This window comes from Tasmannia lanceolata, unplaced genomic scaffold (genome assembly GCF_043159265.1).
Source record: "Tasmannia lanceolata isolate RefF3 unplaced genomic scaffold, GAP_Taslan_0.1 ptg000048l, whole genome shotgun sequence".
NCBI classification, from domain to species: domain Eukaryota; kingdom Viridiplantae; phylum Streptophyta; class Magnoliopsida; order Canellales; family Winteraceae; genus Tasmannia; species Tasmannia lanceolata.
The window spans coordinates 4,029,906-4,055,585 of NW_027518725.1; the positions used below are offsets into that span (position 1 = coordinate 4,029,906).

The 25,680-nt window shown below is 38.4% G+C and overlaps 1 protein-coding gene across 1 annotated transcript in view; it reads left to right on the forward strand.

The window, feature by feature from the left end:
- Window positions 1-25,680, forward strand: part of LOC143864106 (callose synthase 3-like) — a 41,568-nt gene that overhangs the window by 12,658 nt on the left and 3,230 nt on the right. Inside the window, exons 15-38 of the mRNA XM_077374901.1 lie at window positions 62-176; window positions 4,283-4,617; window positions 6,267-6,319; window positions 6,422-6,482; window positions 14,499-14,580; window positions 14,666-14,715; window positions 14,808-14,894; window positions 15,733-15,867; window positions 16,020-16,114; window positions 16,227-16,311; window positions 16,403-16,563; window positions 16,721-16,844; window positions 17,408-17,505; window positions 17,615-17,762; window positions 17,857-18,008; window positions 21,453-21,562; window positions 21,999-22,124; window positions 22,220-22,288; window positions 22,379-22,568; window positions 22,657-22,810; window positions 24,236-24,355; window positions 24,809-24,927; window positions 25,063-25,146; window positions 25,541-25,653. Of these exons, the coding sequence (XP_077231016.1) occupies window positions 62-176; window positions 4,283-4,617; window positions 6,267-6,319; window positions 6,422-6,482; window positions 14,499-14,580; window positions 14,666-14,715; window positions 14,808-14,894; window positions 15,733-15,867; window positions 16,020-16,114; window positions 16,227-16,311; window positions 16,403-16,563; window positions 16,721-16,844; window positions 17,408-17,505; window positions 17,615-17,762; window positions 17,857-18,008; window positions 21,453-21,562; window positions 21,999-22,124; window positions 22,220-22,288; window positions 22,379-22,568; window positions 22,657-22,810; window positions 24,236-24,355; window positions 24,809-24,927; window positions 25,063-25,146; window positions 25,541-25,653 (2,866 nt within the window). The remainder of the gene's footprint in view (window positions 1-61; window positions 177-4,282; window positions 4,618-6,266; window positions 6,320-6,421; window positions 6,483-14,498; window positions 14,581-14,665; window positions 14,716-14,807; window positions 14,895-15,732; window positions 15,868-16,019; window positions 16,115-16,226; window positions 16,312-16,402; window positions 16,564-16,720; window positions 16,845-17,407; window positions 17,506-17,614; window positions 17,763-17,856; window positions 18,009-21,452; window positions 21,563-21,998; window positions 22,125-22,219; window positions 22,289-22,378; window positions 22,569-22,656; window positions 22,811-24,235; window positions 24,356-24,808; window positions 24,928-25,062; window positions 25,147-25,540; window positions 25,654-25,680) is intronic.

Genomic DNA, 25,680 nt, shown 5'->3' on the forward strand with positions numbered 1-25,680 from the left:
TAGTTTCTTCTTCCTTAATCTTTGTTAGTTGATGCTGACATTAACTTTACATTTTTCTAAGGCTATGACCATAATTGCTTGGAACGGGTCGAGTCTAAGTGCAATCTTTGATGGTGATGTTTTTAAAAAGGTGTTGAGCATCTTTATTACTGCTGCAATTTTGAAGCTTGGACAGGGTAGGTTAAAACAATAAGTTGTCTTGTCATTATCATCACATTCATTAGTACTATTTATTTCATAGATGTATTTAGTTTTTTTTTTTTTTATTAGACTTCTTGGTTGGCATTGCCCTGATTTTCTCTGAGTTAGCATGTATTTTCTTGTACCATATGGAAGGATTGTGATTTAATTAGCTTTAATTAACCATCTCAAATTTGGTTTCTATGTGTTTATGAAATTTTTGTCATAATGTTTTTGGGCACTTGCATCAATAGGAATAGTATGAAGTGTGTGTAATAAATTTCATTTCGATGCCTCAAATATTGGTTGGGGATAAAGTTAAATGGAAAGATCTAGAAAAATGTTCACGAGACAATTTGGATAATTTGGATCATCCTATTCTAAACCAGATTCCAAACAATGGGGGGCATCCGAAGATACCTTCCTTTTCCCGCGCAGAGGCCATAAGGATAATCCACTCAATTCACCTGCCACAGCATGCCTGATAGGATACTTCACTATCACTATGACGAGATCTGCCATGATCTCAGTTGGATGCCATGGGCTTTAGCATTAAGTGGCGCATGCAGGATCCACGCCTGGAAATGCTGCATAAACTCCCATAAGATGGGCTAGGATCCATGTAAGGACCTCTGCATGGCTCGTAGAGCTCCCTGGGCTCGATGTGCCCTGACTAGACTGATCCCGAAAAATAGCCCAGACCATTTTTTGTCCCAAAAAGCTTACCATAAAACTTGTAGTCCACTGCATTTGGCTCCATGATGCCATTTGATGATCAAGAATGCCAGGCAAACTGACATTGACTAGTTTCTCCTACGTGGCAACTGTCCCCCAAAAGATAATGATGATCGGTCATTCTCTTTCAACCTAGGGCAGGAAGTAGTGCTCAATGGTAGGTTAGACTTTCTAACCTGCCCTTTAAGCTTAATCCCTATAATCTTCTTTGGTGCACACTTCTGACCTCTACACTCTTCTCAAGGCTGTGATATTTTTTTTGAATGATTGCCAATTTTATTGAAAAAAGAGGGACCGAGATGGTCAAAGTACAAACAAGAAAGAGAGATACAATAAAGCTAGATACAAAAAAGCTAAGAGAATAAAAAAAAATCCAACTCTTCTTGCGAGACTCCTGGTCTAGCCAAACGATCGGCCACCTCATTTGCCGAACATCCCTGAAGGATAAAGCCATACTTCTTTTACAGTCTGAGATCTCGTCAAAAAATCTATCCAACCTCCAAGGGTTTTTATGGGTCCTTTAAGCCATTTGATAACGTTTAAGGAACCGCCTTCAATCACCACACGATCCAAACCATTTGATGCCCCTATCAGCAGCCCGGACCTCCGCTTCCAATGCATCCGCTAGGGCCCCGCAAACACCCAGACAATACGCCCTCTCCCCCTCTCTCTATCTCTGGGAATTCCAAAAATAGATCCATCATAATTGAGCTTAAGGCATCCTACAGGCGGGGATTCCCATTTTAGTGCTGCTGATTGCTTCTTCTCCATGCTCATTCACACTTCCTCCATCCTTCCCACAGATCATACACTGATTCTACTCAAGGCTGTGATATTACTAGCCATTTTTGGGATGATCCAACAGTCGAAAAAGAAGAAACCACAAAATCCACTAGAGACGATGATTCACATTGGAATCCAGTCTTCTCAACCAAGGTTTGAAATTTCGGTTTTGGTGCCAGTTTCGACCTTGGCTGAAATCGGAATTTAGGCCAAAATGCCGAAAAAATTCTGAAAAAAAAAAAGATGTTTTGGCTGAAATTTCGGTAATTTCGGCCAAAAATATGAAAATCAGAAAAAGTAAATTTGGCCTAAATTTCGAAATTTCAGCTGAATCCAGGATTGACACCGAAACTGGGTACTTTCGGTGTCAGACTTAGGCTGAAATTTCTGACCTTGTTCGAACCATGTTCTCAACAACCATCAATCTCTCCTCTACAAGATCCTTCATCATTATTTCAGCCAACGGGCTACCCACAGCTACATCGGCTACGCTCAAAATTTCGGAATTCAACATCAGAGGTCATCAAGAGGTAGAGAATGACCCTCTAAAGTCCATTGCCATTTTTCTTTAATGAAAACTTTAGAAGAATTTCATTTAAGCTTCTGATACAACTGATGATTAGCTTCCTGCATTGAAGCCATGAATAGGTTTCACCTATGAGTCGGAACCTCCCCCGTGGAATTTTCCTTTGATGCTGTCACCATTTGAAGTTAGCAGAGCCAAAGACTTAGGCATCACATTTTCAATGGAATATCCGAACACTTGAAGGGTCACCCAAAAAGACTGACCAATTTATTCCAGTAACCAGCTTCATCTCCCCAGGAGCATCTAGGTAATGTACGATTCGGATCCATGCAACATCCATCATACGGACCAATGCTGTTGCTTGAAGGATGACGACCAGCCATCCTATCTTGCTTGCCAGGTTGGATAGTATTGCCGACGTCCAGCATGGAGAGGCAGTCCACATACTTTGATTACCTTCACCCGTTTAGGTAGTGGAGATGGAACTCGAGATTGATTATCTTCCCATTTCCTCAGAAATAGGTAGCGGTTACCAACTCCAAACATCCTTTGTCATTAGATGGATGGCATCCTCCTCTGATTGACATTACAAGAGAAAGTAACTTGTCTGTACACAGATAAAGACATTTGTCTCTTCCGAACTCTCCACTGATCTCATACCCGTATTTTTCACTTCATTTTCTTCCCATCAGCTAGAACCTTGAATGACAATTTTTTTTCTTTTGCCCCACTTAAACATCGTGCCCTCCCACGCCCCTTTTCTGTCAAATACCTACCTTTCTGTAATACTGTCTAGTTCTTGGGTGATGTGATTACATTAGCTTCCCCTTTTTCTTATTTGTTTAATGGTTGGTATGGGTGTGGAATTACATAAATCTTCCTTTTCTGTTTGACTCACAGTACCCTTAAAGTTATAGATTCCAAACTCCCAAGTATTTTGACACATATTTTAATAGGACTACCAATACAATTACAAGTTTTTTGAAGGCTGATAACCAGCATAACAGTCCAAATCAATACCCATCTTAATATCCACTATACAAGGGACACACCCTTAGTTTCTAATCTCTTTCTGTTATAAAAGAATTTTGTGCTTGATACGACGGATCGTGCACGAGTTTTGTTTGAGTAGAGCAGATGCATGATCATCATCTACTCTTGGATTTGGATAGGCGACTTGGTTTAGAGGTGATACCGTGTTTTAACGGGTTTCGATCCTTGGAAGATGCCTTTCCGGCATCTAGGGTTGTTCGTCTTGAGGATTGGCCAAAAGACCGGCGTTTGTAAGGGTACAAACACCTACAAAGATAGGATCTTTTTCTAGCATCCAGTGCGTGGCTTTTTTCATTTTTGTAATTAATAATTGTTTCACACACATATTCCATATGATTCCCGTTCCCCTCCTTGACTCTTGCTATATGTTTGCCCTTTTAGCAGTGATAGGTACTTTAAGATTGTTTTCCTTTTTTTTATTCGTTCATTCGAGGTATTTTTGCCATTATGGAATGTTTCACTTTTCAATGGCTCTTGTCATTTGTATCTTATGTTTAGTGGCTTAATAAAACAGCTTTTGTAGAATATGCATGCTTCTTTCACTTTCTTGCGTTCTTTCATGGCATCGTTGTATTCACAAAACCCAGTTGGCTATCATTATTTTTTTTTCAAAATTTTTCAAGTCTTGTACTTAGTAATTGTACAGACCGTTCAAAATAACATGTTTGGGTAATGTTCCAAGCATATATAGTTGCATTTATGCATTGTCATGTTTCTTGAGTTATATTTAATCTTTAGGTTATTTGCTGCTGTGTAATATTGGGAATTACGTGTAATTGTTCTTTCATTCCGGTGCAATCTTTGTTGGGGAGAAGATTGGGGAAATCAGTTTATCATTTATTTATTTTTAATACTCTTTTGCTTTGTGAATTTGTTTCTTTTTTCTGTTCACGCGGTATGGAATTTTCATTTAGATTTTTAATAGCATACTGCTTTGTCAATTTGTTTTTTTTTTTTTTCAAGTGCTATGAAATTTGTTTGATGTTCATTGTTTCACTTTTGCAGCTGTCCTTGATATTATTCTGAGCTGGAAAGCTAGGCGGAATATGTCATTTCAGGTTAAGCTGAGATATATCTTAAAGGTTTTGTCAGCTGCTGCTTGGGTGATAATTCTACCAGTATCTTATGCTTACTCATGGGAGAATCCTTCTGGACTGGCAAAGGCCATAAAAAGCTTGGTCGGAAATGGCCAAAATCATCCTTCATTATATGTTTTAGCTGTTGTTATATATTTGTCACCAAATATGCTCGGCGTTTTGTTGTTTTTCGTCCCTTTCCTCAGACGGTTTCTTGAAAGCTCGCACTATAGGATTATAACATTCATGATGTGGTGGTCTCAGGTACACAGAACAATTATTTGTCAATTTTTTTGAAAAAGAATTATTTGTCTCATATATATATATGAGAATAGAGTTCCTGAGGGTGCCCTCATATAAGCTTAAATGAGGTGGCTCTCACAAAACATAAGGGGCCCACATTGTTAGGATGATCCGAAGCATTCATTTGAAACGTCCCATCATAGATAGGTTGTGTACAAAAATTCAGCTCCATTGGATCATCCTAACCCCTCCAAAAGTGGGGGCAAAAATGGGCAGATTTGTGGACAAAACGTGTCTATCCATTTTTGCCCCCACTTTTGGAGGGGTTAGGATGATCCAATGGAGCTGATTTTTTTTACAACCCCTATCTATGATGGGGCCTTTCCAATGAATGCTTCGGATCATCCTAACAATGTGGGCCCCTTATGTTTTGTGAGAGCCACCTCATATAAGCTATATGAGGGCACCCTCAGGAACTCTATTCTCACACATATATATATATATATATATATATATATATATATATATATATATATGAGAACCTTCTCTAGTCCGCCCACCCAAAACACAGTGGGCCCACAATGTTTTGATGATCCAAAGCATTCATTTGATAGGCCCTGACATAGATAGGGTGTGCCCAAAAAATCAGTTCCATAGGACCATCTTAACCCTTCGATTTGTGGAGCTAAAAATTGGGCAAATTAGTGAAGTTTTATACCCATCCATTTTAACCTCCACAAATCGTAGGGTTGGGATGATCCTATGGAGCTGATTTTTTGGGCACACCCTATCCATGTCAGGGCCTATTAAATGAATGCTTCGAATCACACAAAAACTGTGGGCCCGCACTGATTTTTTGGCGGACGGACTAGAAAACTTTTCTAGTCGGCCGACTAGAAACATCAACCCCTATATATATATATATATATATATATATATATATATATATATAGATAGATAGAGAGAGAGAGAGAGAGAGAGAGAGAGAGAGAGAGAGAGAGAGAGAGAGAGAGTTTGTATGATGTGTGGCCGTATAAGTCCGTATGGTATGGCCCTCACTTTAGGATGATCCAAGCTGTCCATTTGTTGGGGCACAAAGTAAATCGGTTGTGCCCCAAAAATCATTTCGGTAGGATGATCCTAACCCTTCGATCTATAGAGGGACTGTGCATTATGGAATCTTCTATAGTGAGGAGAGTTAGGATCATCCTATGGAAATAATTTTTCAGGTGCAACCTATTTACGTCGTGGCCCAACAAATGGATGGTTTGGATCATCCTATGGTGTGGGCTGTTCCTTGCTTTTTGAAAGATATGGGTTTATAAGGCCACACATTATATAAATCTATGTATATATATTGCAGCCTTGGCGCAAAGGTAAGGTTGCTCCATTGTGACCTGGCGGTCATGGTTTCGAGTCATGGAAACAGCCTCTCTGCAAAGCAGGGGTAAGGCTGCGTACATCTAGCCCTCCCCAGACCCCGCAATGGCGGGAGCCTCGTGCACTGGGTCGCCCTATTTTTTTATATTGAAGAGTAATGTTTGTGAAACTTGTTCTGAACTGTAAGTATCTCTGGGTATTCGACTCTCCACATATTTGATTTAGTTATATCCTGCATTATGGTTCTGTTTATATTCTTCAGCTAAAATACATTGTTTTCATAATGGCAGCCTCGTCTCTATGTAGGAAGGGGAATGCACGAAAGTACATTCTCACTTTTCATGTAAGGTTACAATGTCAGGGATGTTGATTGGGAATCTTCAATAGCACGAATTACCCAAGTATATCTCTATTAATGATTTGTTTTTTGCTTTCCCACTTTCAGGTACACAATGTTTTGGGTTCTCCTTATAATAACTAAATTGGCATTTAGTTATTACATTGAGGTACTGCTCTTGACAACCTTTCAAGGCCACAAGCCTTTCATGTGCTAACTTTAAACTATGATATTAGCACATAGTTATGTAATTGCATTGAGGCTCAAATGCCCAAGTGGGAGAGAAAGGATTATGCATGTATGTCGTTTAGAAAGAATTCGTACTCGTCATAATGTTTTTTTTAAAGTAGTTGAATCTTGAAAATGTCTCGAAATCCATAAAGGCATGAGTCACTGTATGATGCTAAAATGTTTTCTGTTATTCCATTAAATTTTGATGAATTTTTTCGGTGCAATGGTGAATCTAAAGGCACCAAATATAGGAAACGAATGTTGATAATAAAGGACATATAAAACCCTCATGTATTATGTTAGATTGACGGCTGATCTGTCAGTGAGACTGCGAGCACAATCACTTTTAAACATTATCTAACCCAATTTTATAGATGTTCTAGAAGAAGTGCCTTCTTTTGTGACTAGAAATTCAGAGATGAACATAATTATCTAGTAACTTGACTAAGTAAAAGGTACATTTTTGTTAATATGACTAACATATTAAACAATATTTTCACCTGAAAAAATGGGATTGTTACTTAAATATGTTAATCTGACATAATTTAAGTGATTTTTTTGAATGGCTACATAATTTAAATGATTATTAAACTGAGTTCGGAATCTTGTACTACTTTGCTTTAATAATCAAAATGGTTATGGTAAAGTAATTGAGGGTATGTTGGATCATTTTAAAGGCTACAGCATTATATTTCATCTATAAAATTCTAGTTCCTCTATTAGCTTATATTTATTTTTCAGCTACGATAAATGGAAGAAACTATGCTCATCATTGTTTTTTGAAGGAGTTAACAGAATTGTGATATTGGTTTAATGGAGTGAGTTTCTCCAATTTATTTGCAAATTTTAAGAAATCGGTAGTTTTACAATACTCACCTTGATAGCTTTTTTTGTAGTCTCAGGTTAGCATGCAATTTCTTTCTGTATCACATATATTATTATTAACTAAGCTTAAAGCTTTGAATTGTCATTTTTGCAATAATTATCTTTTAGCTTTCGTTAGATGAGACTTGTTTCTGATTTTTTAAGTATTATGCATGTCACACCCCAAACCACCACCATGGCTTGGAACATAACAGTGCCACATACCTGTAAAGAAAACTATACAAGCATGCAAGGGGACAGAGTAACAGAACCATGCTCAATTACTAAATAATCAAATCCATAACCATCCACCACAAATTTATTGAATAAATTATGAGTATCAATCTCTCACCCTTGAACCCAATGACAAAAGAATGAATTAAACCATGTCTACCTCGTACTCACTTAATAAGCTACAATTAATTAAAAGTCTTCCTCCTCGTGGTAATTTCCTTGCTACTCCAACTCCTTGCTAGAATCAAGCCTCAGGATCTGTAATTGTAAACCTCGGGTGAGCAAATGCTCATGTGAAGTAATAAGAACTATGCTAACAGATTAGCTAACAATTAGTGAAGATAATCAACAAATATGAAGCAACCAAAGGGTTCGATCATAAGGTTGGAGTCAGATGTAAGCAATTTAGGGTTCCATAGTAACAATAAACAAAGTCAAAGTCACAGGTGTCTTAATATCGATGGTCAGAATCAGATTTCAGAAAATATTTCGATACAGGTGTCAATAACAGATTTCGATACATCTTGGGTTGGGTTTAGAAAGAGCTTAGTTTATTATTATTCAGAAATTCGATTGTCGATAGTTGTCACCAAATTATGCATTCCCCACTGACTGGGTCCAAAATTGGCCAATATTTTAGTTTGAATTATGCATTCCCCACTGGCGGGGTCTAGAAATAAACTTAAGCTTCCCAAGGATGTCTATAATCAAATAGTTCAATAATCAATATGGGTTTCAATAATTGGAAATACTGAGTCCGATACACTAATGAATTAGAAGAATCAATGAAGGGGTTATACCCTTAAACATTGGAAGTTCTATGGGGTTCCGAATTCATATAGTAATAATTTACTTAGGGATGGAAATCATATTTCATATTGGAATCATCAAAGAGGGTTTTGAGAATAACCCATTAGAGTAATCCATAACCCCTTAAACATTGGAAGTTCTACGGGGTTCAGAATTCATATAGTAATAATTTACATAGGGATGGAAATCATATTTCATATTGGAATCATCGAAGAGGGTTTTGAGAATAACCCATTAGAGTAATCCCTTATTACTCACCTCGATCAAAGTCCATTGTCGGTCTCACGATTGTTCCTCTGTCACCTACAGTAAACAATATAAGGGTTAGAGTAATCCCTTATTACTCACCTCGATCAAAGTCCGTTGTCAGTCTCACGATTGTTCCTCTGTCAACTACGGTAAACAATATAAGGGTTCACAATCAATTCGTATTCGATCTTTCATAGCATCATTAGGAAATCTATATTTGGTTCAGTTATTTTCGGGTCATATTGGGTAGAATCTATGCGTAGTGGGTTCTTTAGAAGTGGGTCCTTTAGGAATATGTCAGAAACAATTGATTCAAAATCCGACAATCTCAAACTAAACTTCATGGATTTCAATGTGTTCGGACGCCCGACCTAGGTCTTTGGGCGTCGGAGCACCTGTTTGGAAGACCCCTCGGGCGTATCTAAGAACTTATGAAGAAATCCGAGCTCTCGGGTTTCTTAAGTATACACGTTTGGGCGCCCGACTCAGGCATCCGAATACCTCTATTCGGGCGTCCGAATCGCTTGCTGGGTTTTCCGGGGGAAATCTTGTTTTTTACCCGATTTCACAAAACTTTGGGGAATCATAACTCCCTCGTCTGACCTCCGTTTCCTATAAGGTTGGATCCGACGTACTCCGTTTCATGAGAGGAATCCATTGAACCCAATTTCGCGTGTTGAAACTCATCAAACGAAGATCAAGACAGTACTTAAGATCTAGGTCAAATTGGTAAAATCTCAATTTCCAAAGCCAAAACAGATTGATCTTGAGTTCATTGGGGAACAAGAGAATAAGCGATCCGCAAGAAACCCAATAACAAACACATAGATCTTTTCAAACACGATTAGACATCAAATCTCCCCCTTCTAATTACTCTATTCTACTTTTAGAGTTCTTTAACACTTAAAATTCATAATCGAGTGAAGATCTTACCTCGATCCGCATTTTCCAATTCTAGATCTTGGTTTTCTCCTCCTTCCACATGAAAACCTTTCTCTTGGGCTGCAGAAACGTGTTTTAGGGTTTGATTAGTCTCCCAAAACTTGTAAAGTTGTATTTACAGGCTTCTAAAAGAGCCCTAAATCTAACTCTATCGGACAAAAATGGCCCTAACTAATAAGAGGGGGCGAATATTGGTAAGGGGTATTTTGGGGTATTTCACTGCACTCATCATTTCTCGTTACAGATAAAGCCTCTTGTGGGGACGAATTTTGGTAATAAGAACTACACTAACAGATTAGACAACAATTAACGAAGATAATCAACAAAAGATGAAGTAACCAAAGGGTTCGATCATAAGGTTGGAGTTAGATGTAAGCAATTTAGGGTTCCATAGTAACAATAAACAAAGTCAAAGTCACATGTGTCTTAATATCGATGGTCAGAATCGGATTTCAGAAAAGATTTCGATAAGGGTGTCAATAACAGATTTCGATACATCTTGGGTTCAGAAAGAGCTTAGTTTATTATTATTCAGAAATTCGATTGTCGATAGTTGTCCCCAAATTATGCATTCCCCACTGACTGGGTCCAAAATTAGCCAATATTTTAGTTTGAATTATGCATTCCCCACTGGCGGGGTCTAGAAATAAACTTAAGCTTCCCAAGGATGTCAATAATTGAGTTCGATACACTAACGAATCAGAAGAATCAATAAAGGGGTTATACCCTTAAACCTTGGAAGTTCTACGGGGTTCAGAATTCATACTCAACTCAAGTCAACAAAGCCTTTGTCCCAGGCTAGTTGGGGTTCAGAATTCATATAGTAATAATTTACTTAGGGAAGGAAATCATATTTCATATTGGAATCATCAAAGAGGGTCTTGAGAATAACCCATTAGAGTAATCCCTTATTACTCATCTCGATCAAAGTCCGTTGTCGGTCTCATGATTGTTCCTCTGTCACCTACAATAAACAATATAAGGGTTCACAATCAATTCGTATTCGATCTTTCATAGCATCATTAGGACATCTATATTTGGTTCAGTTATTTTCGGGTCATATTGGGTAGAATCTGTGTAGTGGGTTCTTTAGAAGTGGGTCCTTTAGGAATACGTCCGAAACAATTGATTCAAAATCCAAAAATCTCAAACTAAACCTCACAGATTTCAGTGTGTTCGGACGCCCGACCTAGGTCCTTGGGCGTCCGAGCACCTCTTTGGAAGACCCCTTGGGTGTCTCTGAGAACTTCCGAAGAAATCTGAGCTCTCAGGTTTCTTAAGCATACCCGTTTGGGTGCCTGACTCGGGCGTCCGAACACCCCTTTGGGCGTTCAAATACGCCTATTCGGGTGTCCGAATCGCGGGCTGGGTTTTCCGTGAGAAATATAGTTTTTTACCCAATTTCACAAAACTTTGGGGAGTCATAACTCCCTCGTCTGACCTCCGTTTCCGGTAAGGTTGGATCCGACGTACTCCGTTTCATGAGAGGAATCCATCAAACCCGCTTTCGCGTGTTGAAACTCATCAAACGAAGATCAAGACAATACTTAAGATCTAGGTCAAAATTGGTAAAATCTCAATTTCCAAAGCAAAAACGGATTGATCTTGAATTCATTGGGGAACAAGCGACTAAGTGATCTTCAAGAAACCCAATAACAAACACGTAGATCTTTTCAAACACGATTAGACATCAAATCTCCCCCTTCTGTAACGACCCGGATCAGCACCGAGTTGCTACGGAAAAAAAAAAACAAGTAGAAACTTAATTTTTTTCTTTTCAAGATAGATCCATCATCCATCCATAATTAAATTAACTGAGCAATCTTATTCCATAAACTAAAGGTTCCTTACATCATTAAACCAACTACCATTATACTGACCACAAGCTAAGATAAACTAAACTATATAACTTAAAGTCTATAAACCAAAGCAAATGAAATATCCAACTACTGGATAAAACGACTGACACTCCAACTGCCCGATTGCTCTTTCCCCATCCTAAAGTGTTGTTTAGATGTTTTCGCTCGCAAAGGCTCCTTCATCGTTCCTCTCAAAACCTGTTAGGAGGGGGGGGGGGGGGGGGGGGGGACAATGGGGTCAGATGCACTGAGCAAAATCACACGATGGCTCACATAATAAGTGCAACAAGAATGAAATCATACTATAATAGCATCTCTATGAATAACGTACTAGTAAAGGCATGTCAATTAACAGGAAAGAAGATTAAGGACAATAATATGTATAAGAGAACAAGTAAAGTAACTATCATGCCATCATGGCATATCTAGAAGAAACAGCATAAATGTTCTATATCCAAATCGTTGTATATACATCTCTAGATATGTATATACAACTAACAAAAGTCCAAAGTCTCGTATGTGTGTATGGTCAAACATATCTTGTATAGCGCAGCATACAACTCTAACCATCTTATATATATATATATATGAGAAAAATGTTTCTAGTCCGGCCGACTAGAGATCATTCTCTAGTCCGCCACCCAAAAACACATGGGTCCCACATATTTGGGTGATGCAAAGCATTCATTTGATGGGCCCTGACATAGAGACGGTGTCCACAAGAAATTAGCTTCATAGGATCATCCCAACCCTATGATTTGTGGAGCTTAAAATGGACGGCTATAAACTGCCACAAATCTGTCCATTTTTTAACTCCACAAATCGAAGGGTTAAGAAGATCCTATGAAGCTGAATTTTTGTGGACATCCTATCTATGATGAGGCCTATCAAATGAATGCTTTAGATCACCCAAATATGTGGGACCCATGTGTTTTTGGGTGGCGGACTAGAGAATGATCTCTAGTCGGCCGGACTAGAAACACTTTTCTCTCTCTCTCTCTCTCTCTCTATATATATATATATATATATATATATATATATATATATATATATATATATATATGAGGAAAATGATTTTGAGCTTGAAGCTCATATAGCTTATATGAGCTTGAGGGCCCAAACACATGGGTCCCACATTTTTTGTGATGATCCAAACCATTCATTTGCAAGGCCCCATCATAGATAGGGTGTGTACCAAAAATCAGCTCCATTGGATCATCCTAACCCCTCCAAAAGCGGAGGGCAAAAATGGGCAAATTTGTGGCCAACGGTGTCTTTCCATTTTGCCCTCCACTTTTGGATGGGTTAGGATGATCCTATGGAGCTGATTTTTTGTACACACCCTATCTATGTAAGGGCCTTTCAAATGAATGCTTTGGACCATCCTAACAATATGGGCCCACATGTGTTTGGGCCCTCAAGCTCATATAAGCTATATGAGCTTCAAGCTCACAATCATTTTCCTCTCTCTCTCTCTCTCTCTATATATATATATATATATATATATATATATATATATATATATATATATATAAGGCTACCAACCCTCGTATATCGTAATACCTTGATATACGGCTCAGATCATCGTACTCATCGTACTTTTATACATACGAATGATTTCAATACATCACCTTTTTCCCTCTTTGCCAGGAAGGGTCTTTGTTTTCCGTCTTTGTTTTTGTCTGCATGGTTAGTGATTGGCATTGCCACAACATTCATTTCCGATGAAAGTAATAGATATCCAAATAACAATTCTACGATACCCCTATCCATCTAATAGTTCTATGATGTAAGTGCATAGAAAACGAGGAAATATCATCATAGGAAATGAAACTATAATATCGAAAACATTCTAGAAACCATTACTATGTGAGTCACCATCACTTGCCTTAGCGTGTGCGTGTGGAAGGAGGTGAAAACTCTATGTATCAGTCGAGAAGTACTCCTTCAAATTGAACCAACAAGGCAAAGCCCTAGATCAAGCTTCTCTTCTTTTTCTTCTTTTTCTACTCTCTCTCTCTCTCTCTCTCTCTCTCTCTCTCTCTCTCTCGATTTTGATTTTTGGGGAGGGGAAGGCGAGATGTGGGTTTGCAAAACCCACGATTGGGTTTCTTTTTATTTAGAGACGCCTATTAGCTTGTTTCTTAATTTGAGTTTAAGTAAAACTCTTTCTTTTATTTGTTTCTTAATCTAGCCCTAGGTTAAAATAGAAATTGCTAATCTAATGAGACTCTTAAAAAGTGGTGTACAAGTAAATTTGGGTTTCCATTATACTTAACATAATTAACTTGAAGTGGGGCCCACCTTATGTGCACGCACTCCCAAAAGTGGAAGTGTGTGTACGGCAATTTTTTCTTGGAGATTTGGGTTTTGGTTTTTCTAAAAATTTATCCTCATCACTTCCTATTTAATCTCTTGAGATATTACCTAAAAGCCCTTGTTTATTTCTTAAAATTTCAAATAACTAAAGGGGGTGTCAATAGTAACAGCTTTTAGTGTTTCAACAAGGGGTGGCTTTACCAATGTGATGAAGTGATTTAAGTAGGATGCCATTACCAATAAGAAAATAAAAATGAAAATAGTGGTCGTTACACCTTGTAATTACTCTATTCTACTTTTAGAGTTCTTTAACACTTAAAAATCATAATCGAGTGAAGATCTTACCTCGATCTGCGTTTTCCAATTCTAGATCTTGGTTTTCTCCTCCTTCCACATGAAAACCTTTCTCTTGGGCTGCAGAAACGTGTTTTAGGGTTTGATTAGTCTCCCAAAACTCGTAAAGTTGTATTTACAGGCTTCTAAAATAGCCCTAAATCTAACTCTATCAGACAAAAATGCCCCTAACTAATATGTGGCGGGCGAATATTGGTAAGGGGTATTTTGGGGTATTTCACTGCACTCATCATTTCTCATTACAGATAAAGCCTCTTGTGGGGACGAATTTTGGTAAGGGGTATTTTGGGGTATTTCAGTGCACTCATCATTTCTCATTACAGATAAAGCCTCTTGTGAGTCCAACACGAACTATCATGAATACTGGAATAAGAACTTATGAGTGGCATGAATTCTTTCCACAAGGTAATCACGTGATAAAATTAAAATAATATATATGAAGTACACCAGTTGAAAAGTTGTTTTAAATGCTACGGTTTGCTGTTTGCAGCCAAAAACAATATTGGGGTTGTGATTGCGCTTTGGGCTCCAATAATTATGGTATGCTTCATGATCACCTTTATGCCTTATCTGTCTCATCTCTGCCTGGGTTTTCTTTTTATATTCGGTTCTAATGCTGTGGTGTTTTCTAGGTCTATTTCATGGATACCCAGATTTGGTATGCAATTTTCTCCACATTGTTTGGAGGTATTTATGGGGCATTTCGTCGTCTTGGAGAGGTTGGTGAAGCCTCTTTCACTAACCTTTGTAGCGGAAATGCTATAATGTTTACTATTCCCCTTTTACCTTTGTTGGATGTTTGACGGCCATTGTGTTGATGCTGGGAAACATTATATTCAACATCCATGCAGTTATATCATAATTTTCTAAATATATTACAATTATGTAAATATAAAAACATATATGATTACATAATGTGCATGCATCTGTATAATTATGTCCTCTGTCACCATCTATGTCACAAATATCTCCAATATTTTCAAATATTGCATTTTTATCGCGACATTTTGATAACAGGACAAAATCCCGAAAAAAATCCTGAGATTTTAAAAATATGGCGATATTTTCACTTTTATAAAATATTAGGATGTTATCCTGATATTTTTTTTCTTAAATTTAATATATTTATATATTTTTAAATAATTTTATTCTTATCGTTTTCCCCGTTATAGACCCGAAAAAATAAATTTTTTTAATATATCCCAATATTTTCCCTTTCTGAGAAATTCCCGAGAATGATATTTGTGACAGGTCACCAGCATGCATATGTATAATTATGTCCTCTGTCACCATACTGGCACTTTGTTGTGTCTCGCTCGCATTTGTTTTTTCATGTCCTTGCATGCTTTCGTTTATGCAACTTACTCATAATGGATCCATGCATTTTGTCATTTTGCTGGTGGGTTCTCCTCTTTGTTGCCACTGTTGGTGTTTCTTAGACTTTTTATTCTTTCAAATACTATATATCTTCAATAAATTGGATTTTTTTAGATGGTTTTGTACAAGTAGTCATCACTTGATGCTTTGTTAATATTATTGTGATACTACTGGTTCCAGATACGGACACTAGAAATGCTCAGGTCCCGATTTCAATCGTTGCCCGGTGCTTTTAATGCTCGCTTGATTCCCGCTGACAAGACTGAGACTAAGAAGAAAGGATTGAAGGCCACTTTTTCTCGCAAGTTTGAGGAGGTTGAAGTTTTCTCTTGTTTTTTCTGAACTATTAGACTTTGACATTCTTTTTTATTATTATGATGTGCATGCAACTATTTGTTATGGATTGATCAAGAACTCCAGTTGTAATTTTGAAGTTGAAATGACATGGAGATTATTAATTATCTCAGATCCCTGCTAGTAAAGGGAAGGAGGCTGCAAAATTTGCTCAATTATGGAACCAAATTATTAGTAGTTTCAGAGATGAAGATCTAATAAATGACAGGTATTTTTATATACTGAGCAGCAAATATTTATGCTTTGGGTACGTGGTGGCAATTGGTTCTTTCTTTTTTTTGCTGGGCTGTCATAGTTGCTATGTTCACTTGAAACTTCAGGGAGAGGGACTTGTTGCTTGTTCCATACTCGGCAGATCGGGATTTGGATCTCATCCAATGGCCTCCATTCTTACTGGCTAGCATGGTTTGTGGGTCTTTCTTTTCTTTTGTCCCTGGTTTAGTCATAAACTATTAAACCCATCTACTCGCATGTTTGGTCTTTGTTTGTTGTTTAGATCCCAATTGCATTGGATATGGCCAAAGACAGCAAAGGAAAGGACAGTGAGCTGAAAAAGAGAATCAGTGCTGAGAGTTACATGTTTTGTGCTGTCTGCGAGTGTTATGCATCATTTAGAAACGTTATTAAGCACTTAGTTGACGGACCGCATGAGAAAGAGTAATTAATGCGTCTAATTACAAGATTTGAATGTTTATTTTTATTGTATATAAACAAATATGGCGGCGTGTGCCTTCTGATATGATTGTTTCCCTCTATCTTTTCTATGCATTTTGCCATAATTTGATAATTCTTGTTAATTGCACTTAATTTTCAGGGTTATAAATAAAATATTTGAAGAAGTTGACAAACATATAAGCGAGGACACTTTGATAAGCGAACTGAAGATGAGTGCTCTCCCCATCCTTTACGACCATTTTGTTAATCTGATGAATTATTTGGTAGGTATCCAGCAGAAAGATTCATATTTCTATTTCTCTTATGCTCTGTTTGGTTGCTCATTTTGGGGGCATTGTAGGAGTTTCAAATGCTTGAGATCTTCCAAAGATCTCCCCAAAGTATGTTTGGTTGTCATTTAGACCTTTGACCACTAGACAACTTTTAGACATCATTATTGCATTTTATCCTAGGTGGCGCCTACGTGGCGGAGATGTTTCCCCCCATAATTTTCTCCCCTTTTTTCACCAAAATGGAGAAATTTGTGTGGGGAAGTAGGAGAAGATTCTTGTCTTATTCTTTTTCTCCCTTTCTCTCTCTTCCCTTTCTCTCTCTTCCTCCCTATATTTTGATAACGACACCCTACATCTTCCGCTAATTTTCTCGCGCAACCAAACACTACTCACAAATCTTCCTCCTAATCTTCTCCCCATCTTCCATGCTTGTCTTTTTCTCTTTGACTACTTCTTCACCTAATCTCCCAGCCATCTACAAGCAACCAAACAGAGCAATATAGAAAAGTTTGGGGGTAAGTTTTTAAAACTATCTGTGTGTTTAATCATTACAGATGAACAATAAACCTGAAGACAGGGATCAGGTCGTCATTCTTTTACAGGACATGTTGGAGGTTGTGACTAGAGATATAATGGACGAACAGTTTTCTAGGTGAAGCATTTTGATGTGATTCTCTACTTATGTATATTATTTTGTTACTGTTCTTTTTTTAATGGTATTATTGTCACTATTCTAATGCACTAAACTTTTTCTTGGGCAGCCTATTAGATTCAAGCCATGGTGGAGGCTCTTATAGAAGGCCTGAGGTTATGATACCTCTTGCTGATCAACCTATCCTATTTGCTTCGTCTGGAGCAATCAAGTTTCCATTACCACAAGAAGAATTCACGGACGCTTGGCAAGAGAAGGTTAATTACATTTGTGAAGCTGATTATCATAATGGTAGTTTCATGCATCAAATTTGGCCACTTGCTGATTCGTTGAATTTTTTTGGTCCCACAGATCAAAAGGCTCTATCTATTGCTCACTGTGAAGGAATCTGCGATGGATGTACCATCCAATCTAGAAGCCAGAAGGCGGATTTCTTTCTTCACAAATTCCTTGTTCATGAGTATGCCACCTGCCCCCAAAGTTCGTAACATGCTTTCATTCTCGTAAGTTTTCCCAATCTATAACTCATATTTAGAATCCCAAAGTTCTTTTTATTTTGTATATGTAGGTTCAAAATGCATCTATGGTTGGGTTCGCTTGTAGTTTTAGGGGAAAATGAATATATTTTCTGTTTGTCAAATTTGCATATATGCTGGCAGCTGTTTATAATGGTTGGCTTATTTAATGTAGAAAACATATGACATGGGCAAACTCCTTTCCATGCTGTTCATGCTCTTGATAAGAGGAATCAATTTGGACGAATAATTTTTTGAAATTACCCAATTTTGAACAAGAAGCCTGAAAAGGCAGGACAACTCACAAAACTAAAGAAATGACATCTTCTGCAAAGTAATTGTCCACAGTCACATTTCTCATCATATTCTATTCCTTGCTCGTGTCCATTACTTGCAGCAAGCCTTTCATTTATGTCTCCTCAAGACCATTAGCCCAAAACCTCGCTTCATAAACTTCAGCGTGTTCGGTAAGGCTTCTTATTCTCGCTGTATCAAATGGGTGGAAACGGATTAATAACAATCTTCGGAAGCGACTCCAAGTAGCTCCGAAAAATCTCATTATTTAGTCGAAAAATAAGGTGAAAATTTGGAAACGGGCCTTGTGATTCGTGTAGCCGAACGGGATTTGTAAGATCTTTTTGCTTTTCTAATTCTCCGCACCTAAAAACGAGGTAGAATCTCTTTAAAATATGGTTTCCAAATTCCGAACCACCCTTTTTTGCTGTCAATTACTTGTTTTGCTTTGGGGTGCATATAGCCATATACCTTCGAATTTATTTTTGTAGAAATTTTAACCAATCCTCCACTATTGAAGGGAATTCTATCAGATCCATGTGGATGGATGTGTACCCACGGAATCAACTTTGGACCTTTCACTAAATAAAGACACATCGCTCATTTTGGGAGTAAACCTTTAAACGGCCGACCACTATCACCTCCATGTATTCTGACCTTAAATGTTTTTCAGTCATTTACTCGAGGGACTTATATTGGTATTTCATTTCCCCGATGGAGTTTAATCCTTTGGAAGGTATTCAATTTCACTTTTAGGCTCTGTTTGGATGCTTAAGCATTCTTTGGGAGAGGGATGTCCCAAATTCTCGCAATGGTGCTATAAGCACGCTAATTTGACAACATTTCGAGCGAAGCATTTACGTCATTTTGTATATGCTGACCCGTGAGAGAATATTGGCATATAGCCAAAATAATGACTGGATTTTGTGTGCACTCCTCAAAATATTACTTCATTTTCTACAGACCTAATAAGAGAATATCATCTGTCTTGCCAAAATTATATAAATTTGGTGTGCGCTCAAAATGTTACTTCATTTCCTACTGACCTAATGAAAGAATATCATCCGTCTTACCAAAATCATGTATGGTTTCCAATGTGGACACTCGGGTGTTTTTGTTTAAAGTTCTTTTATAAGGTTCTATTCGTGAAAGCTAAAAGTTATTCATATAGTAAATGATTATTCAAGAATTAATTTGAATTTAACTCAACTGTGGGAGAAAAAAAGGGCCAAAAAATGGGGGCTCCCTCCCTAGGTCGATGGAAACTCGAGGGAGGGAGGCGATCTCATCTCTCTCTCTCTCATTTTTAGCGTTTTTTCTCCCCTTTCTCTCTCTCCCTCTCTCCGATCTCTCCCTCTCTCCCTCTCTCCTTTCCTGATCTCTCTTTCTCTCCCCCTATCTCCTTTTCTTTCATCTTTCTGATCTCTCTTTCTGCTTTTTCTGATCCTCCTCTTTCTTTCTCTCTGGTCTCTCTTTCTCTTAGATCTATCTCTCCTAGTTTCTGATCTCTCCCTCTCTCCCTTGATGGGCAAGGGAGGTGTTGGTGGTCGGATGATGTACGGAGTTGGGCAGATCTCGCAGGGGATGCAACAATGGCGGCTGGAGGTGCGGAATGGCCGGAATTGGGTCGAGTGGGCTGGATTTAATGGGGAAAGGATCGGAACTGGGTAGGGTGGATAGAGAAAGTGGGCTGATGAGTCGTCGGAAATGGTGGACGTGGCAGGAGTATGAAAAAGGGTGGCCGGATTCAGGGGGAAAAAGGAGGAGGTTGGATGTGGAGGTGATGGTGGTGGTGGAGAAAAAGTATGGAGGATGAAGACGGCAGTATTGAGACGGCCGGTTATTCCAAACCCACGTCTCCCTCGTGAAACGCGGAAGGCACGTGAGTTGTCGTAAATGATGCGGCGGAGGACCGGCAAAGGGCTTTGGGAAGCCGGATTTGGGGGCCATGTTGAGTGGCGTAGGCGATGGATAGCCGGAGATAGCATTGGGGTTGCTGTCTGGAGATTGGGGGGAAAGATAGGTTTGATTGAGGTGCGAGGTTGGGGCTAGAAGGGCCGGGGTGTTAAGTTAGGATAGGTGTTTTGGGCTGCAGGTAGTTAGCTGGAGTGGTGGAAGGCGGTGGCTAGAGAGGTAGTGGTGGAGGAAGAAGGTAAGACTAGGGTTAGGTGCAAGGTAGGATAGGGTTAGGGATTTAGGGTTTGGTGGAAGTGAAGAGGAAGAATGCTAGGGTGAACAGTGGTGGTCTCTTAGGTTAGGTGAAAGGAAGGGTAGGGTTAGGGTTTTAGGTTATGGTGGAGGTGAAGAGGAAGAAGTTAGGGTGAACAATGGTGGTGTCTAGGGTTAGACTAGGGTTTTTTGGCTTGGTGGTTTAATGTGGATCCTCCGGGACAGGCGGTGGCGCAAGGTGGAGGCCGCCGAAGATCGGATTCGATGGGTTGGCTATCGTGCACGGTTAGGGGCGCATAATAGCTTCAGGCCTTTGAGCGGGATTTTTGAAAATCGAATTCGCCATCTAGAAAGTGGCGGAGAAGTCCGTGTGACGTGTCAGGTCACACATATGACTTGATGAGGCCCACAAATATGGCACTTTTTGTTGGATTCGATTCAATTGAGACCACTGGGCAATGTAAAGGAAGGGGGAATGGTGAAGGCACTCTCGACTGCGGTAGTAGATGAATAATTCGAAAGGGAAATGAAATAGTTTTTCGACATGCGGCAACGCATGGAAGTGTAGACCTCACTGTAGCGGTTGACCCAGAAGATAATTTCTTTTGGTTTTTTACTGGCCTAGGAGTATTGTCCTGGCCACCCTTAATTGATTCTATGTAATGCAAGTAGGGACCCCTGGTCCCCAATGTAATCTTCATAGCATCAATGAAATTGTCTGTTTTTTTTAAAAAAAAATCATATAGTAAATGACAATTCTATCACATTTGATCTGGAAGCTACATGTATTATTAACATTGTGCCATTAGTAACCGATTTGCTTCGTATTCTGGTTCCGTTATTGGTTTCTTTCTCGTTCAGTTAATCTATTTATTTTTTTATCGAGATAATGTAGTGTCATGTTTCCTTGCAGTATGTTATTATGTGATTTAAGCTATTGCTTAATGCAGAATCCCTTTTTTGTTGCAGTGTTTTGACCCCCTACTACACGGAAGAGGTTGTTTTCTCCCTAAGTGATCTAGAAGAGCAGAATGAAGATGGTGTTTCTATTCTTTTCTACTTACAGAAAATCTACCCAGGTACCATTCCAAAAAAAAAAAAAAATAGAAAAAGAAAAAATATCTACCCAGGTTTTTGTTTCCTCTTGCTGCACAGAATTTACAAGCCAATGTGGATCTGAATAAAAATTTTTTTAAACCCGCAATTTATCTAAGAACCTAGGGTGGCACCTCAAACTTTACTAATAGGAAATGAAATTACAAGAGGAGTACATAGAACCTTGCCTCTAACCCATCCAGTTACAAAAAAAAAAAATATAACAATAGAAACCCTTCCCCCCCAAAAAAACCACAAAAAAAACATTATTTATTACGATTTACGAATATAAGGATGTGGATCTGAATAATATTGTCTTCCAATGTCTAGTAACAAGGAGAATTTCTTGATTATAATTTGAAAGTTACTTTTGATTTTAAAAAATTTGAAAGTTACTTTAATCCTCTTCCCAATGTGCAGATGAATGGACCAATTTTCTTGAGCGGATGAAGTGCAAAACAGAGGATGAACTGAGAGCAAGAGAGGATCTGGAAGATAAACTACGTCTTTGGGCATCATATAGAGGCCAAACCTTGAGCAGAACTGGTACACGACCTGACCACACACACACACATGGCACACTGTTAATTGCATTTATTAACTTTACCCTTAATATTCTTCTCCTCCTTGACTTACGCTAGTCAGAGGTATGATGTATTACCGGAAAGCTTTGGAACTTCAGGCTTTCCTTGATATGGCCAAAGAGGAAGGTGACTAGAATTCCTTGCCCAAAATTTTCTTGATTGTCTTTGGTTCACCAGTTGTACGGTAATGATTTTTTTTTTAATGCTTTCTTTCAGATCTACTGGATGGCTATAAGGCAGCTGAATTATCATCAGAAGTGAATGCAAAGATGGAAAGATCCTTGTGGGCCCAAGGGCAAGCTGTAGCCGATATGAAGTTCTCATATGTGGTGTCATGTCAGCAATATGGGATTGACAAACGATCTGGCCATCCCCGTGCACAAGACATTTTGCAGCTTATGACAACGTATGTCTCCAAAGTACCAAATGAAATATGCATTTGATCACTTTTTCCATCGTAGATTAAACTTTGTGAAACTACTTTCATGTCGCAGATATCCTTCTCTTCGTGTGGCTTATATTGATGAAGTTGAAGAACCAAGCAAAGATAAGTCCAAAAAGATGAATGAGAAGGTCTATTATTCTGCTTTGGTGAGGGCTAATATAGCAAAGGGTGATCCTGCTGATAAAGTACAAAATCTAGATCAGGTAATGAGCATTTGGATTTGTCCATACAAAATGGTTTGGACATATAATAATGTTTTTTTTTAATATCGGATCGGTCTGAATATGACTTCATATAATAATGTTATTGTTTTCTTCTTCTTTTTTTCATCTTTCTTCTTTGTTCTTCTTTTGGGGTCAACTGACCCCCCCCCCTTTTGTATTCCTTGCCCATTCTAATAAATCACCGTTGGTTCTAAAAAAACAACAGGAAAAAGAAGTTGAAGAAACAAATAAAATGCTAAAGAAAAGATGAATGAGGGGACTGGTATTGCCACCCTTAAAATTAGTCATCTCCATCTTCTCTATTAAATGACAAAAACGCCTTTATATTAACTTTGTTCACCCGATCCCTCCCCTCTGATTCCAGCAAAGATGATTCAAGCAAGGAATAAGGTTACCCATGATCTGAAAGTAGGCCCTGTGGACACCGAAACAATGTTAACGTTAGTGTTGGGCCCTACATGACTCCATTCGTCATGCAAATTGGCAAGTTGGGGTATGATTTATGAGGGCTAGCAGTTTTTGTTTAATTTGGACGCTCTGTGAATGGAAATTGTTGTCAGTATTTGTCTATCAGACCTTGAATTCATTCCAATTTGAAAAAGTTTCTAGATGGGGGAGTGGTATTTTGAGGCTGGGATTAGTAGCTTGTATATTGGAAGTTCTTAATTTTATTAGCAAGCAAGGAGTCTAATTTTAGTAGTTATATAAGTCTAGTAGTTGGTTTTCTGGTTCACTTCAATTGTTGCTCCATTGGCAACCCCAGTCCGGTTGGAATTGGAGTCGTTCATGATGAGATTGGGACTGTTCTGATGTCGTTTTCAGGCCCCATTGGTCATGCTTACTCATGCGGAGGCTCTCACTTTTCACATTGGGTTGCTTGTGTTCCTTAGAGAGCTGAATAGGAACTTGGTGGTGGAATGGGAACATCAAACATGATATCATGGGTGAAGGATGAGAACCTGGGTCCATGGGGACTCACCCATATTTGAGCGAGATTTTGGAGGCATGTAGGGGTCAGAATATGGATTTGGATCACATCCGAAGGATTGCTAATGAGCTGGCTAATAAGCTCAAGAAAGTTGGGTGTAGGAAGATATGAAATGTATTTTGGATAGTTGCTGCTATCTGATATTACCTTGTAATTTTCCTTGTATTCTTCTAAAAATTTGTTATCCGTTCAACTCACTTGCAAGTTTTCTACTTTGGTGGGTTCTTAATAGTTTTCTTGCACCCCATAACATGACCAAGGCTAGCCTCTCACTACGTTCATTAGCTTCCTTTGATTTATCTGCCCGTTATGAAATTTACTCCTTTTTCTTTCTCTTTGATCTACGTGAGCAGAAATTTTATCTTCCTGTTATAAAATTTTACTGCTTTTTCATTTTCTTCGGTTTCTGTGAACAGGTTATTTATCGAATAAAGCTTCCAGGTCCTGCTACTTTGGGTGGAGGAAAACCAGAAAATCAAAATCATGCCATTATTTTCACTCGTGGGGAAGGATTGCAGACCATTGACATGAATCAGGTAAATTATGGATGTTTGCTTGGTTGCCATGTTGATCCCATTCTCTTAGGCTATGATTTGTGTATTCGGACACGGGGTGTCGGACACGGCAAACTCCCAAAATTTAGAAACGGGGGCACAGCTAAAATAGAGAGTACATATACTCATGATTTGTGGACACGGATTCGTGTGCCGAGTTTCAACCAAGTTTCGACACAGATACGAGGTATCTGACATGGAAACCCCTAAAAAACTAGGAGTAGTGTCACACTCATACATATACATACATATAAAGTTGCTAACATTTCTAGCAGTACATCTAAAAGTGTCTAAAGGAGTGTCGACATGTGTGGACACGGGTGTCGTGTCGTGTCGGACATGCCTCGACACGTGTGTCAGCAACAAATTTGAAGTGTCGGCCAAATCATAGCTCTTAGGATAATGTTACCGTGTTGAGTGGATCCATTTTTACAGGATAATTACATGGAAGAAGCCTTCAAAATGAGGAATTTGCTGGAGGAATTTCTTAAAAAACATGATGGCGTGAGGTATCCAACAATTCTTGGGCTTAGGGAACATATATTTACTGGAAGGTAACTTGATGCTGTTGTTCTTCACTTGGATTTAAATTGGAAATAAGTTGATTGTAATAGATAATTAGTGCATTTTGATTTTATTATTTCTGGACATTTATATAGGGTCTTTCATCCTATTCATTATCTGTGCAGTATTTCTTCTCTTGCGTGGTTTATGTCAAATCAAGAGAATAGTTTTGTGACTATTGGACAGAGATTGTTGGCCAACCCATTGAAGTGAGTATTCTAGTTTTCAGAATTGGAACATTGATATCATAATATTTCCAAGCATTTTTTTTAGTTTATATTCATACCCAAAGGTCACAAGTCACAACTCTATGTTCTCTTAAATTTTAGGCGAGGTAACTAATGGTGATCCTACATAGCTCTGAAACCATGAGCCTTGTGTGTCATTGATGCTCTCCCATGAAATTTGTCTTATTGCATAGCTAATGCCTGTTTGTTGTTGACTATTAACTTCTCAATATGATGATATAATATTTATTATTTTCACCATTTATTTTGTGTTTCATGTCTTTCTGTTGTTACCGTTTGTTAATTTTAAGGATGATCAATGTAGTGAAATATTTTTTTTTAATTATGTTACCTCCATTTTTTTTCTCCCACCAAGGGTCCGCTTTCACTATGGCCATCCAGACGTGTTTGATAGACTATTTCATCTCACGAGAGGTGGCGTGAGTAAAGCTTCCAAAATCATCAATTTAAGCGAGGATATATTTGCAGGCATGTTTGATACTTAAATTTCCTGGT